General features: G+C 44.5%; 1 protein-coding gene and 1 pseudogene across 1 annotated transcript; both read left to right on the forward strand.

The window, feature by feature from the left end:
• Positions 1-2,892: 2,892 nt before the first annotated feature.
• Positions 2,893-5,858, forward strand: LOC120383606 (olfactory receptor 6M1-like). The gene is made up of 2 exons (XM_039501762.1): positions 2,893-3,019; positions 5,038-5,858. Exons 1-2 carry the CDS (start codon positions 2,893-2,895, stop codon positions 5,856-5,858), a joined length of 948 nt encoding a protein of 315 aa, XP_039357696.1.
• A 5,024-nt stretch (positions 5,859-10,882) lies between these two features.
• LOC120383607 lies at positions 10,883-11,671 on the forward strand (annotated as a pseudogene).
• The last annotated feature ends 316 nt before the right edge of the window (positions 11,672-11,987 follow it).

Raw genomic sequence — 11,987 nt, forward strand, 5'->3', positions numbered from 1 at the left:
ATCTGCCCCCAAGCCACCCACCCAACACACTTTAATTGTTACACTCACTCCTCTCCCAGAGCTAGGAATTGAACCCAGAAAAGCTGATGCTCAGCTACCTGCTATAAACAGTCAATCTTCTTCTAACAGACTTCTTTCAGGCCATTGGAGAAGTGTCCTTACCGTGTTATTCACAAATATATTTATAAAATCAGAGGTTTTTTTATTCATATACCACCTCTTCTTAATAATCATGATTGGCGAAAATCACAGGCAAGAAAAGATTGGCTCTAAAGCCTGAGACTGTTGCCATCAGTGTCATAACTTTGTCAATTGCAAAGATCTGATGTCTCAGAGGAAGGTGAAGAAAACCCTTATAAAACAAGGCATTAATTCAACTCTGCAGAGGAAGACAGAGTTCCTCCAGTGACTCATCAAACAGCTCAGGCTAAGGCTGAAGTACTGACAGTTCCAGCACACTGTCCCACTAACCTGCTTCAGCCCTGCCTTGGGGAGCCTGCAGCCAGGTGTTCCAGGCTAGTTTAATGTCCATGATACTTCCATGTCAAATACACTCAAGACCTGTGCACCACTCAAAGACTTTGCAGGTTTAGGCCAGGATTTTCAAAGGAGCATAAGGGAGATGATTGTCCAGTTCACACTGAAAGTTAACCCAATGGGAATGGCTTGGGAATGACACTGGAGTGAATTTCGCCACTAGCCCTTGGCTGCTGAGATGAATTTACCAAGAAGTTTGCAAATTATTTCCAAGGCTGTTGGTGAATACATTTTAGACATGGAGACTTGTCCGCTGAGAGCTGGTCTGAGAACCACTGCATACATTTCACATGAGACAAGCAGCCATCATGTGGTAACAAATTGGAGTCACGTCTGCCAGGGGATAGATCTGAACTGGAGATTTAGAAATTAATGGTGGGAAGAGCTGACATCCCTGGAGGATGCTGTCCTTGGCTTTCTGTAGATCTATCACAGCATGGAAACGGCACTGTGAATTTCCCTACACACACTCTTGACCAGAGTGCCTCAACTCTGTCTATAAGAAGTCACTGTAGGGATGCGAGGGGAGTTAATAACTTCCCATGGTCCAGTGAATTCTCAGCTCTATCCTGAGAGTGCCAACAATGGGGAGTAATGTATTCCCAGTTGGATGTTGAGATCATGATGAAGTGAACATCATGTCTCTTAAAAGACTAGTCAGACCTCACACCAGTTCCACCAAGATCTATGCTGTTGAGATCACTGGCAATTAGTGCTAAAAGCTTTTGGCCTACCTATCAGTTATATTTGTTCTTGACATTTGTAGATACAATTTATACATTCTTATTACATGTCCTTCAGGAGCCTGTTCCTGAGAAGCTTATATAAATTGTCTAGGCTCTAAGGTCTCAGACCCTTATTGCAACAAACACATCTTAATCATGATGAAGAATATGTCTACAGTAAGTGCTTGGAGAACTGAGAGTAAACTAATATTCTGACCTTGATCAACAAGTACAGTTGACATTGCAATTTGGATTGGACCATCTCTGAATTTAATGGTAGCTTCTTTATTACTGAGTTGATTTCATTGATCAAAGTGTTTACAAACAGAATACAATTACTAATTCTCCCAGGCACCCATAGTCAGTAGAACCCTGGGGATTTTATCCCAGTAGTCACTGAACAGTACAGAAAGGATTGATGTCTCAGATTCACTAGCAGAGAAACTTCTCTGTCAAGATAAGTCAGTTTCAGAAATGATGGAACTGCTCAGAAGTGGGAAGGTTTGACTGCTCAGAGTAAGGTATTTGTGGGACAGTCTGAGGCATTTTCCTTCTTTACTATTATGACCCCAAGTTCATTTTCTGGAGTCATCAACACCTAAATTATCTCCCGAATTGAAGGAAAAATAGAAAACCTCTCTCTCTCTCCTTCTCTCTCTCATCTAATCAGTCAGTCTAATTTACTCTTATGTATCTAATCTACAGAATTGTTCTTAATTTCTTTCTCTCTGTCTTATCAAAGGTATTCTGCATAATGTCTTTCTATCAAGGTAAGTAATAGTAATGAATGATTCATCTATCTGCCTATCGACTCTATCTATTTGCAATGTCATTTTCAATGACACCTAAAATATATTCATCTACAGGATTCTCTCATCTCACCCAGATTTCAGAGTCCCACAGACACAATGGAGAAACTTATCTGTCAAGAAGAACATAAATTGGTCCAGCTGTGTTCCAGTAACGTCAGAGGTAAATCTAACCACATTAGCTGGCAGTGAAGTGTAAGATTAGACGAGACCAGCTATGTGTCTGGGCTGTTTGTTGTTGGTTTGTCTAGTGCTTTTTCTCTCAACACTTATTCTCATTAATGGGATGGCACTGTGTGAGGTAGGGAAATGGGAACAAATGTGGGGGTGTTCTTTAATAATCATTCATAGGGCTGCATGTCGGTCATAATGGGAAAGAAGTCACAGACACTGTGATTTTCCCATTTGTTCATGACTTTTTGTGTGTATCCATGACTCACTCTGCAGTGGGGGGCTCCTGCACTGCCTGTCCTGCAGGGCTGTGCCCAGCCCCCCACTCCAGGCATTGTGACCAAGTGCATGGGGTTGCAGCGCTGCTCAGGTGTGGCCCAACTGCCCCTCTGGAGTGGACACAGCAGCTACCAATATCTGTTCCTGAGGTGAGTGTGGGATAGGGTGTCAGAATCTCCAACCAGAGATGAGTAAGATCCAAGGGATAGAACACCTGAGCTGTGTGAACATAGAGAGATGAGAAAGGGGAGGGGGTGAAGCTGATTGTGTAACTGTGATTCTATCTAATCTGTCTTTCTATCTATTATGAGATACCATGCAACCCCCTGAGAGGGATCTAAATACCTATGTGGTCTCAACAGGACCGAGCTATGGAAGAAAACCTGACAGCAGTGACAGGGTTTATCTTTCTGGGCTTCTCAGGCCTCCAGCATCTGCAGCCCCTTCTTTTTGTCCTCATCTTACTCATCTACCTCTTCACACTGATAGGAAATGGCCTCATTATCGCTGTCACGGTTGCTGACCTGGCCCTCCACACCCCCATGTATTTCTTCCTCAGGAACTTGTCACGTACTGATTCTTCTATCCTGGAACAATGGGTTTTCTGCTGGCAGGACCGCAGAGTTTGATTGACTCTCTACACAACAGCAAACAGGGGTAAGATTTGGAGCTGGGAAATTCCCTCAGCAAAAGCACCTGGAAACAGGATGTGGCTGTGAGACTCAGCATCACCTGAGGATGCTGACCAGAACCAGGGGTGGTGAAATCAGACTGAGAGGGGTGCCACGAGGATGTTGTTCTCCTAAGTTTTGTACCTCTGGCATTGTGTTGTAAAGTGTTTACGTCTCTTGCTTTCCTGCTGCATTGTCCCTGAAGGATTTGTCTGGGCTCCCACTGCCAGGTGAGGGGGAATGGGTATAAGTAACTGGTGGATGGGAGAAATAAGTCAGTTGTTTTGTGGTCTAAGACAGGTGGACTACAGACTCCCACTGCCCAAGAAGGGTGTCATACAGTGGGTCCTCACCTGGTAATATGCCTAAAAGAGACCCAGAGCTAGGGACAGTGACCAGTCACTATCTAGACCAAGAGGGGTTAGAATCACATGGGAACCATAGCTTGAGTCTGAGTACAACAGACTGATGCCTGACAAGGGCGAGGGCAGGGCCAGGTTGTAACAGCACCCATTGAAATAAATGAGTCAGTTCACATTTCCGAGCTATTGTTTACTCAGACATTGCCATAGGGGGTTCACTCACGTCATAGTTGCTAGGTTTTCTTTGTCACCACACCCTCTAAAGACTTTGGGCTAGATTCACAAGAGGGATTTAGGTGCCTTACTGCCTAACTTAGATTCCTAAGGCCAACATTTAGACACTATTAACAGTAATGAAACCCCTGCTACCTTGCCCTATAGTTGCCTAGTGTCCTCAGGTACCTAAGTTTCCACCAGTAAAGTCCCAGAGGTGCCTACATTTTTGCCAGTGGGCTTGTGGGAAACCATCAAATTACTGACACCATTGAGCAGCTCAGCTCATGCCATACTGGCATGCCATACTGGCATACTGACTCATGCCAACTCCCCAGTGGCATTTACAAACTTGTTGCTCCCTCAGGTATCTCACTTGTGGGGGTCTAATCTGGTAGGTGTGCTCAGAGGTGTCTCTCAATCTCCTCTGTTGAAGCTTTTCTACTCTGTGTATGTACTGAAATCTTCATTGGAGCAGGGAGTGGAATGTGGGTATCCCAGGAGAATGTTCTAGAAATTAGCTGTGTAGAGTCCTAGAAGGTATAGAGAGAGTGGGAATAACTCTATACCATAGTGACTAATGCATTCTCTGGAGACCCAGGTTTCACTCCCTGCTCGAATGAAGATTTGCACATGTCAGTACTACAGCCACACAGCTACAGTGTTGCAACTGTGTCACTATTGCATAGACACTTACTTTGTCGGTGGAATGAGTTTATCCATTGATGTAGTGAATCCACCTCTCTGAGAAACAGTAGCTAGGCCAACAGAAGAATTTGTCCTTTTACAAACTGCCCCCCCTGCTCAAGACCTCATGGCCCTGCCCCACCCTGCACCTGAAAAAGGCAGTGGAGAGGATCCTCCAAGCTATCTAGAAGGGCTATGTGGGACACAGCCAATCAGGGCCCAGCAGGCTTGTAAAAGAAGAGCTGCAGGGCCAGAATGAGTCCATTCGTTGCTGGAACTGGTGGAGTGTGGATGGTGTGTGGCTGGCCAAGGGAGTGAGAAGGAGCTCTAGACTGGTAGCTGGGACACTATTCAGACAAGGTCCTGAGGTAGGGGTGAAGAAGGCGCGGGGCTGAAGGGAAGTGGCCCAAGGAATTAAAGCAGCGATATGACATAGATAAAGGGACACAGTGAATGGTTGCTATCAACAGGGTCCCTGGGCTGGAGTTTGTGCTTCTGGGCTTTTCGCTGTCACAGCCCATGGAGCTCCTGGTTTTCATGCTGCTATTGGCCATCTTTGCCTTGACTCTAATGGGGAACATGGTCATCATCACCATTGTGTATGTGGATCTCCGCCTCCACACCCCCATGTACTTCTTCCTCTGCAACCTCTCCCTCTTGGAGATACTCTTTGTCCTCTCCATCACTCCAAAGATGCTGGAGAACCTGCTCTCCCAGGCCAAAGTCATCTCCTTCTGGGGCTGCATCACCCAGTGTTACTTCTACTTCTTCCTGGGCACTGCGGATTTCATCCTCCTCGCCATCATGTCCTTCGACCGCTACGTAGCCATCTGCCACCCGCTCCACTACCCTGTAATCATGAGTGGGCATGTTTGTGTCTTCCTGGTCATGGGTTGTTGGTTGGTTGGGTTTCTCTCCACCCTTTACCCACTTATTTTGCTGTGCCAGCTTCCTTTCTGTGGCCCCAATGTGATAAACCATTTCTTCTGTGACTATGCCCCACTAGTGAGACTATCCTGCGTCGACACACATTTCCTCCTCATGATCGAGTATGTCCTCTCCTCGGTGGTTCTGCTCACATCCTTGTCTTTTACTGCAGTGCCCTACCTTTACATCATTGCCACAGTCTTGCACATCCCCTTAGCCACAGGCAGGCGAAAAGCCTTTTCCACCTGCACCTCCCACATCACGGTAGCCTCTATCTACTACATCAGTGCCATCTTCATGTATGCTAGGCCCATCCAGAGCCGCTCCCTGGACCTCCAGAAGGTGGTGGTTGTGTTCAACATCATAGTGAGCCCTTTATTGAATCCTTTCATTTACACCTTAAGAAACAAGAAGGTCAAAGAGGCCCTCAAGGAATACTTGACTAGAAAGAGCTCTGTTCTGCAACCAGAGCCTTGATACAGATACTTCTTCATCTCAATAATGAATTGCTGCTTTTATCCATTGAGTGTCATTGTTATTTAGAGGGGTGGAAGCTTGACTTAGGCTCGGGATTCCTGGGTTCTATTCCTGGACCTGCTGTGTGACCTTAGCAGAGTCTGTTTCCTCTCCCACCCTTTTTTCATTTAGATTAGGATTTTCCAAACATCTAACAAATGTAAAAGCTCAATTCCCAACTCCTCTATCAATCCATTGCTTTTGACATCCCCACTCCTAGACTATAAGCTCTCCAGGGCAAGAATTGTCTCCCATTACCATCTGTTTATACAGTGCCTAGCACAATGGGGTCCCAATCTCTGTTTACAGGCATTCATGTAGCATAAATAAAAAGAGTTCCAAAGGGGTCTAAGGGAGTTATACACCCACCTTACATTAAATTGCCATGAGATTTGATGGTGAGGGGCCATTGATTTCAATGGGTGCAAGGTATTTAGATGCTTTTGAAAATCCCACTGCCTAAATACCTTTGAAAATATGGCCCTTGGTGCCCAACTCTCAATGATTTCAATGGAAGATAGTCAACTAGGCACTTTTCAAAATCCCACTAAGTGTCCATCTGCATGTTTAAGTGCCTAAATACCATTAAAAATCTGGCCCAACTCTTTTAGGCTCCATTGCAAATCCCAAATACTCAGTGTTTCAGTATTAATAGTCAGAATGAGCTCTTCATCATAGATTCATAGATACTAAAAGGACAATTGTAATACTCTTCTCTGACCACCTGTATAACACAGGTCACAGCACTTCCCCACAATAATTCCTAAACCAGATCTTTTAGAAAAAACATTCAATCTTGATTAAAAATGGTCAGTGATGGAGAATCCACCACGACCCTTGGTAAATTGTTCCAATGGTTAATTACTCTCCCCGTTAAGAATTTATATCTTATTTCCAGTCTGAGTTTGTCTAGCTTCAACTTCCAGCCATTTGATCATGGTATACCTTTCTCCCGTAGATGAAGAGCCCATTATTAAATATTTGTTTCCCATGTAGCTACTTATAGACTGTGATAAAGTCATCCCTTAACCTTCTTTTTGTTAAACTAAATAGATTCAACTCCTTGAGTCTATCACTATAAGGCTTTTTTTCTAGTAGTTTTTAATCATTCTTGTGACTCTTCTCTGAATCCTCTCCAACTTAGCAGCACCCGTCTTGAATTCTGGGCACCAGAACTGGACACAGTATTCCAACTGCAGTCGCATCAGCACCAAATACAGAGGTAAAATTGTATCAGAGGGGTAGCCGTGTTAGTCTGGAACTGCAAAAGCAGCAAAGAATCCTGTGGCACCTTATAGACTAACAGACGTTTTGCAGCATGAGCTTTCGTGGGTGAATACCCACTTCGTCGGATGCAAGAAACTCCATTCTCCGGCCAGCTCTAGTAAAGATCTATTGGCCTGTACAATACCCTATGTGAAAATGAGGATGCATTTTCAAAGGAACTTAAGGGAGTTAGTTACATAGATCCAAATGATATTCAAAGGGAGTTGCTGGTGGATTTTCAAAAAAGCCTAGCAGGTTTTAGCCTTTGCTTTAACACATTCTACAGTCTCATACCAATATTCGAATTGTTCCCACAATTGAAAAAGAATGTTGCTAAATTGGAGAGGGTTCAGAGAAGAGCCATGAGAATGATTAAAGGATGAGAAAAACATGCCTTATAGCAGAGGTGGGCAAACTACGGCCCACGCGCCACATCCGGCCTGTGGGTCCATCCTGCCTGGCCCTTGAGCTCCCAGCCAGTGAGCCTAGCCCCTGCCCCCCCACACTGTTCCCCCTCCCCTGCAGCCATGCTGCCGCTTGGGCAGCATTCTGGGTGACGGGATTGCATGCTCCTGCCAAGCAGCATGGCAGCATGTCTGGCTCCAGCCAGGTGGCTCAGCTGCCAGACATGCTGCTCTGAGTGTCATGGTAAGGGAGCTGGGTCTGGGGGATTGGATAAGTGGTGGGAATTCCAGGGGGCAGTCAAGGGAACAGGAAGAAGGGTGCAGTTGGATGGAGTGGAGGTTCTGGCGGGTGGCCAGGGGATGGGGGGATTGGATAAGTGTAGGAGTCTTATCCAATCCCCTGCCAGGGGGAGGGGGTGTAGATAGGGGTCAGAGCAGTCAGGGGACTGGAAGCGAGGGGGTTGGATAGGGGGTGGGGTTCTGGGGTGGTTAGAGGTGAGAGGTCCCAGGAGAGGGCAGTTAAGGGACAAGGAGCGGGGTGGGTTGGATGGATGGGGTTTCTGAGGGGGGCTGTGAGGGGGTGGGAATTGGGAGGGGTTACATAGGGGGCAGAGGGCAGGCTGTTTGGGGAGGCACAGCCTTCTCTACCTGGTCTTCTATACAGTTTTGCAACACCAATGTGGCCTTTGGGCCAAAAAGTTTTCCCACCCCTGCCTTATAGTGATAGACTCAAAGAGCTTTATCTATTTAAATTAACCAAGAGATGGTTAAGGGGTGACTTGATTACAATGTATAAGTACCTACATGGTACATGTAACAGAGAAAGGTCTTTAATGATTCAATGGCTAGAAGTTGAAGCTAGACAAATTAGACTGAAAATAAGGCTTAAATTTTTAACAGCAGAAGTAATTAACCATTAGAACAATTTATCAAGGGTCATAGTGGATTCTCCATTACAGACAATTTTTAACTCAAGACTGGGTGTTTTTCCAAAAGATCAGCTCTAGGAATTATATTGGGGAAGTTCTCTCACTTGTGTTATACAGGAGGTCAGACTAGATGGTCACAATGGTCCCTTCTGGCCTTGGAATCTGTGAAAAAGAACCCAGGATATTTTGGAAACTATGAATGAATCTCATAAGTCACATTTTTAAAATGTTTAGACACCTAGCACAATTTTTGAAAAACAACTAGGTACCTAAAGCCCGTTGAAATCAATGGGAGTTGGACACTTAGTTGCCTTTGAAAATCCAACCAGGACACTAAATAGCTTTTAGTGTATCCCAACTCTTGAAATCATCTCTCGTGAATGACTTCAGCAGAGCTACATCAAGGATTAATTTGGACCGTTTAAACAATCCTTAATTCAAACTAAAATTAAAAGAAAAAAGTTTCAGGTGAGAGAAAGTTATAGAAAGGTCAAATAAAAAGCATAATCAAAAGCATATTTTGTAGGAAACTTTAGTTTAGTCAATGCCCCTTAATGGTGACCTACAGCCCCCTATCCCAGCTCTGCCAATGTCCCTGCATACCAACCCAGAGTCCACTACAGTTCCAGTTCTGGGCTTTCCCCACACGTTTGCCAAAGCCCTTCAGTCCCAACACATAATAGAGTTAATTACATTCACTAATCATTTTTAATCAGTTTGTGATCCTGAAATAGAAGATATAAAAATGTAAAAAGAAGTTTCTGAATAAAGAAAATCCAATAATAATAACAATAACATTCCATTTTATTCTGCTCTTTGACTATTTCTCTACATTTAGTCCTCTGAGAATCTGTCTGTGACATATTCATCTTTAGGGATCGTGAGTGTTTTAACCTGCAAGCACTGACTTGATCACACAAGCTCAATATCCATTAGTTCCTGGCAATAGAAGCAGAGGTTTTGTGTAAGAGAAACACTAATGCTGAGTAGGTTTCTCCCTCTGTTTCTATCCTGTCTCTCTCTCTCTCTTTCCTCGCCTATCTATCTATCTATCACAAGGTAACCATCAAAAATATCCAACACTACCCTGCTAATATTGCAAAGTATATGTCTGTAGGAACATAGGAATTGCCAGCCTGGATGAGGCCATAGTTCCGCATAGCCCAGTTTCCTGTCTCTAGCAGTGGAGAGCATCAGCTGCTTCAGAAGAAAGTGCAAGAAACCCTGAACTTGGAGATTATGGACTAATCTTCCATAGTGTATGTATCTCCCTTACGTCCTTCAGGTAGGGGTTATTTCATACCTAGATAGATAGATAGTGATCATGGTGTAATGAGCAGCCCTATTATTTAGAGGGCTGTGTATAGTTACACTTGGTTATCACAACGACCACAATATATTAATGGTTCTTTCACATGCTCTCCCCCTCCCCCCAAACTCTCCATTTCTTCTTGATCTTAAGGATTCCTGTCTTGTGCTTAGTTGCCGCAGCCTTTTGGTGACAGACCACACTGGCACAGAACATCTCTGTCCATGCCTTTGACTGACTCCTGGAGAGGGGGCTGAATGTGTGAAACTCCCTACACTTCAGCACCTCTTCTAGGAGGTTGATGATTTCTCATCTCATTGGTGCTGCCTGCATGAATATACCTGTATAATAGTCACCTTCTTAAAAGTGAATCTTGGACAACTGTTAAAACCAATACCTTCTCTGACTAGATACTGTCCATCCTAACAACCTCCCATCTTTTTTTCAAGTCTTTGGTTTTGGTCTGCCTCCGAGTGTTCTAGTTCATTCATTCTGATATCAAAGTGAGTCTACATCAACATTTCCACAAAGGGATGTTATCTGGAGGAAATGAAACAGTCTTGGCTCTCTAGGCATTGTGGTAACTGAATTCTGATTTGCATGTTCACTCTTCTTCGGTTTAGGTTTTAAGATTATGCCTTCAGTCTAAGCTGATGCAGTTTAAGCAGTAGCCTTCCAGATCGATGCTGCATTACCCCTAAGCATAACTCCCTCTTTCTCATCTTCTCGCTCTTATCTACAGTTGACAGGCTTCATTCATTTTCTTTCTTTGTAGTACTCTGAAACATGTGGATGACAGTCTGCCTAGGTAAAATATAAGCCTATTTAATTTTTGACAGTACTGAATTTGAATTCATTTTCTTCCCAGTCTAGTTGAAACAGCATATCTGACACGCTGATGGGCAACCACAGCACCAAGGTCAATGAGTTCATCCTGTTGGGTTTTTCTGTGATCTGGGAGCTGGAGATCATCTTCTTCATGGTGCTGCTGTAGATTACTAAATCTACATAGTGACAATCACTGAGAATGTGGTCATCCTCACACACACCTGGGCTGACCACCACCTCCATAGTCCCATGTACTATTTCCTCTCCAACCTCTTCTTCCTTGACATCATGGTTGCAATATCCATTGCCCCAAAGATGATGAGGGACTTCCTTTCACAGAAAAAGACCATCTCAGTCTCTGGCTGCATTGCCCAGTGCTACTTCTAATTCTTTTTCGGCACCACTGAATTTATCCTCTTGGCCATCATGTCAGTGGACTGCTACATGGCCATCTGCACCCCGCTGCGCTACTCCACCATCACGAGCCCACGGATGTCTGTTCAGCTGGTGGTGGTGTCTTGGGTTGCAGGCTTCTTTTCTGTCCTCTCCCGCATCATCATCATCATCTCTCAGCTGCCCTTCTGTGGCCCTTACATCATTGATCACTTCTTCTGTGACACTGAGCCATTGATCAAGCTCTCCTGGGCCGACACCAGCCTGCTAGAGCTTATAGAGTTTTTCCTCTCCTCCGTGGTACTGCTGAGCTTGCTGATGCTCACTGTGGTGTCCTACCTATACATCATTGCCACTATCTTCTGCATCCCCTCCACCACAGGTAGGAAAAAGACCTCCACCTGTGCATCCCATATCACAGTGGCCTCCATCTTCTACGGCAGTGCCATCTTCATGTATGTGGTGCCCAACAAAGGGTTCTCCTTCGGCCTCAAGAAGGTGGTGACTCTACAGACTGCCATTGTCACCCACTTGTTGAACCCTTTCATCTACACCCCGAGGAACCAGATGGTCAAAGAGGTGTCGAGGGACACTGTGTCCTATTTTCTGAGTGGTGAGAAGAGCTTCAGGATGAATTGTAATTAGAATTGTGGCAGGACATTTGCGGGAGCTGGGAGAACACTCCAGAGTTAACCCTGACCCATAACACTAATCATAGCCAGTCTCCAACACAGTGTAAGGAAACTCGGGATTAATTGTGAATACAATTTCAGTCATAAAATTTGTGGGAGTTCAGGCTAGACTAAGGAACTGACTCGAACTCTAAAATCAAATCCTAACACATAACTCTAACCCTTACCCTAACCCTTAATTTTTCTATAATACCTAATCAATAACCCTTATCTTTACCCCTACTCTTTACCTTTACCTTTTTCCTAACTCTGACCTTAACTGCTCATTT

The sequence above is a fragment of the Mauremys reevesii genome, linkage group 15 (genome assembly GCF_016161935.1).
Source record: "Mauremys reevesii isolate NIE-2019 linkage group 15, ASM1616193v1, whole genome shotgun sequence".
Classification (NCBI taxonomy): Eukaryota; Metazoa; Chordata; order Testudines; family Geoemydidae; genus Mauremys; species Mauremys reevesii.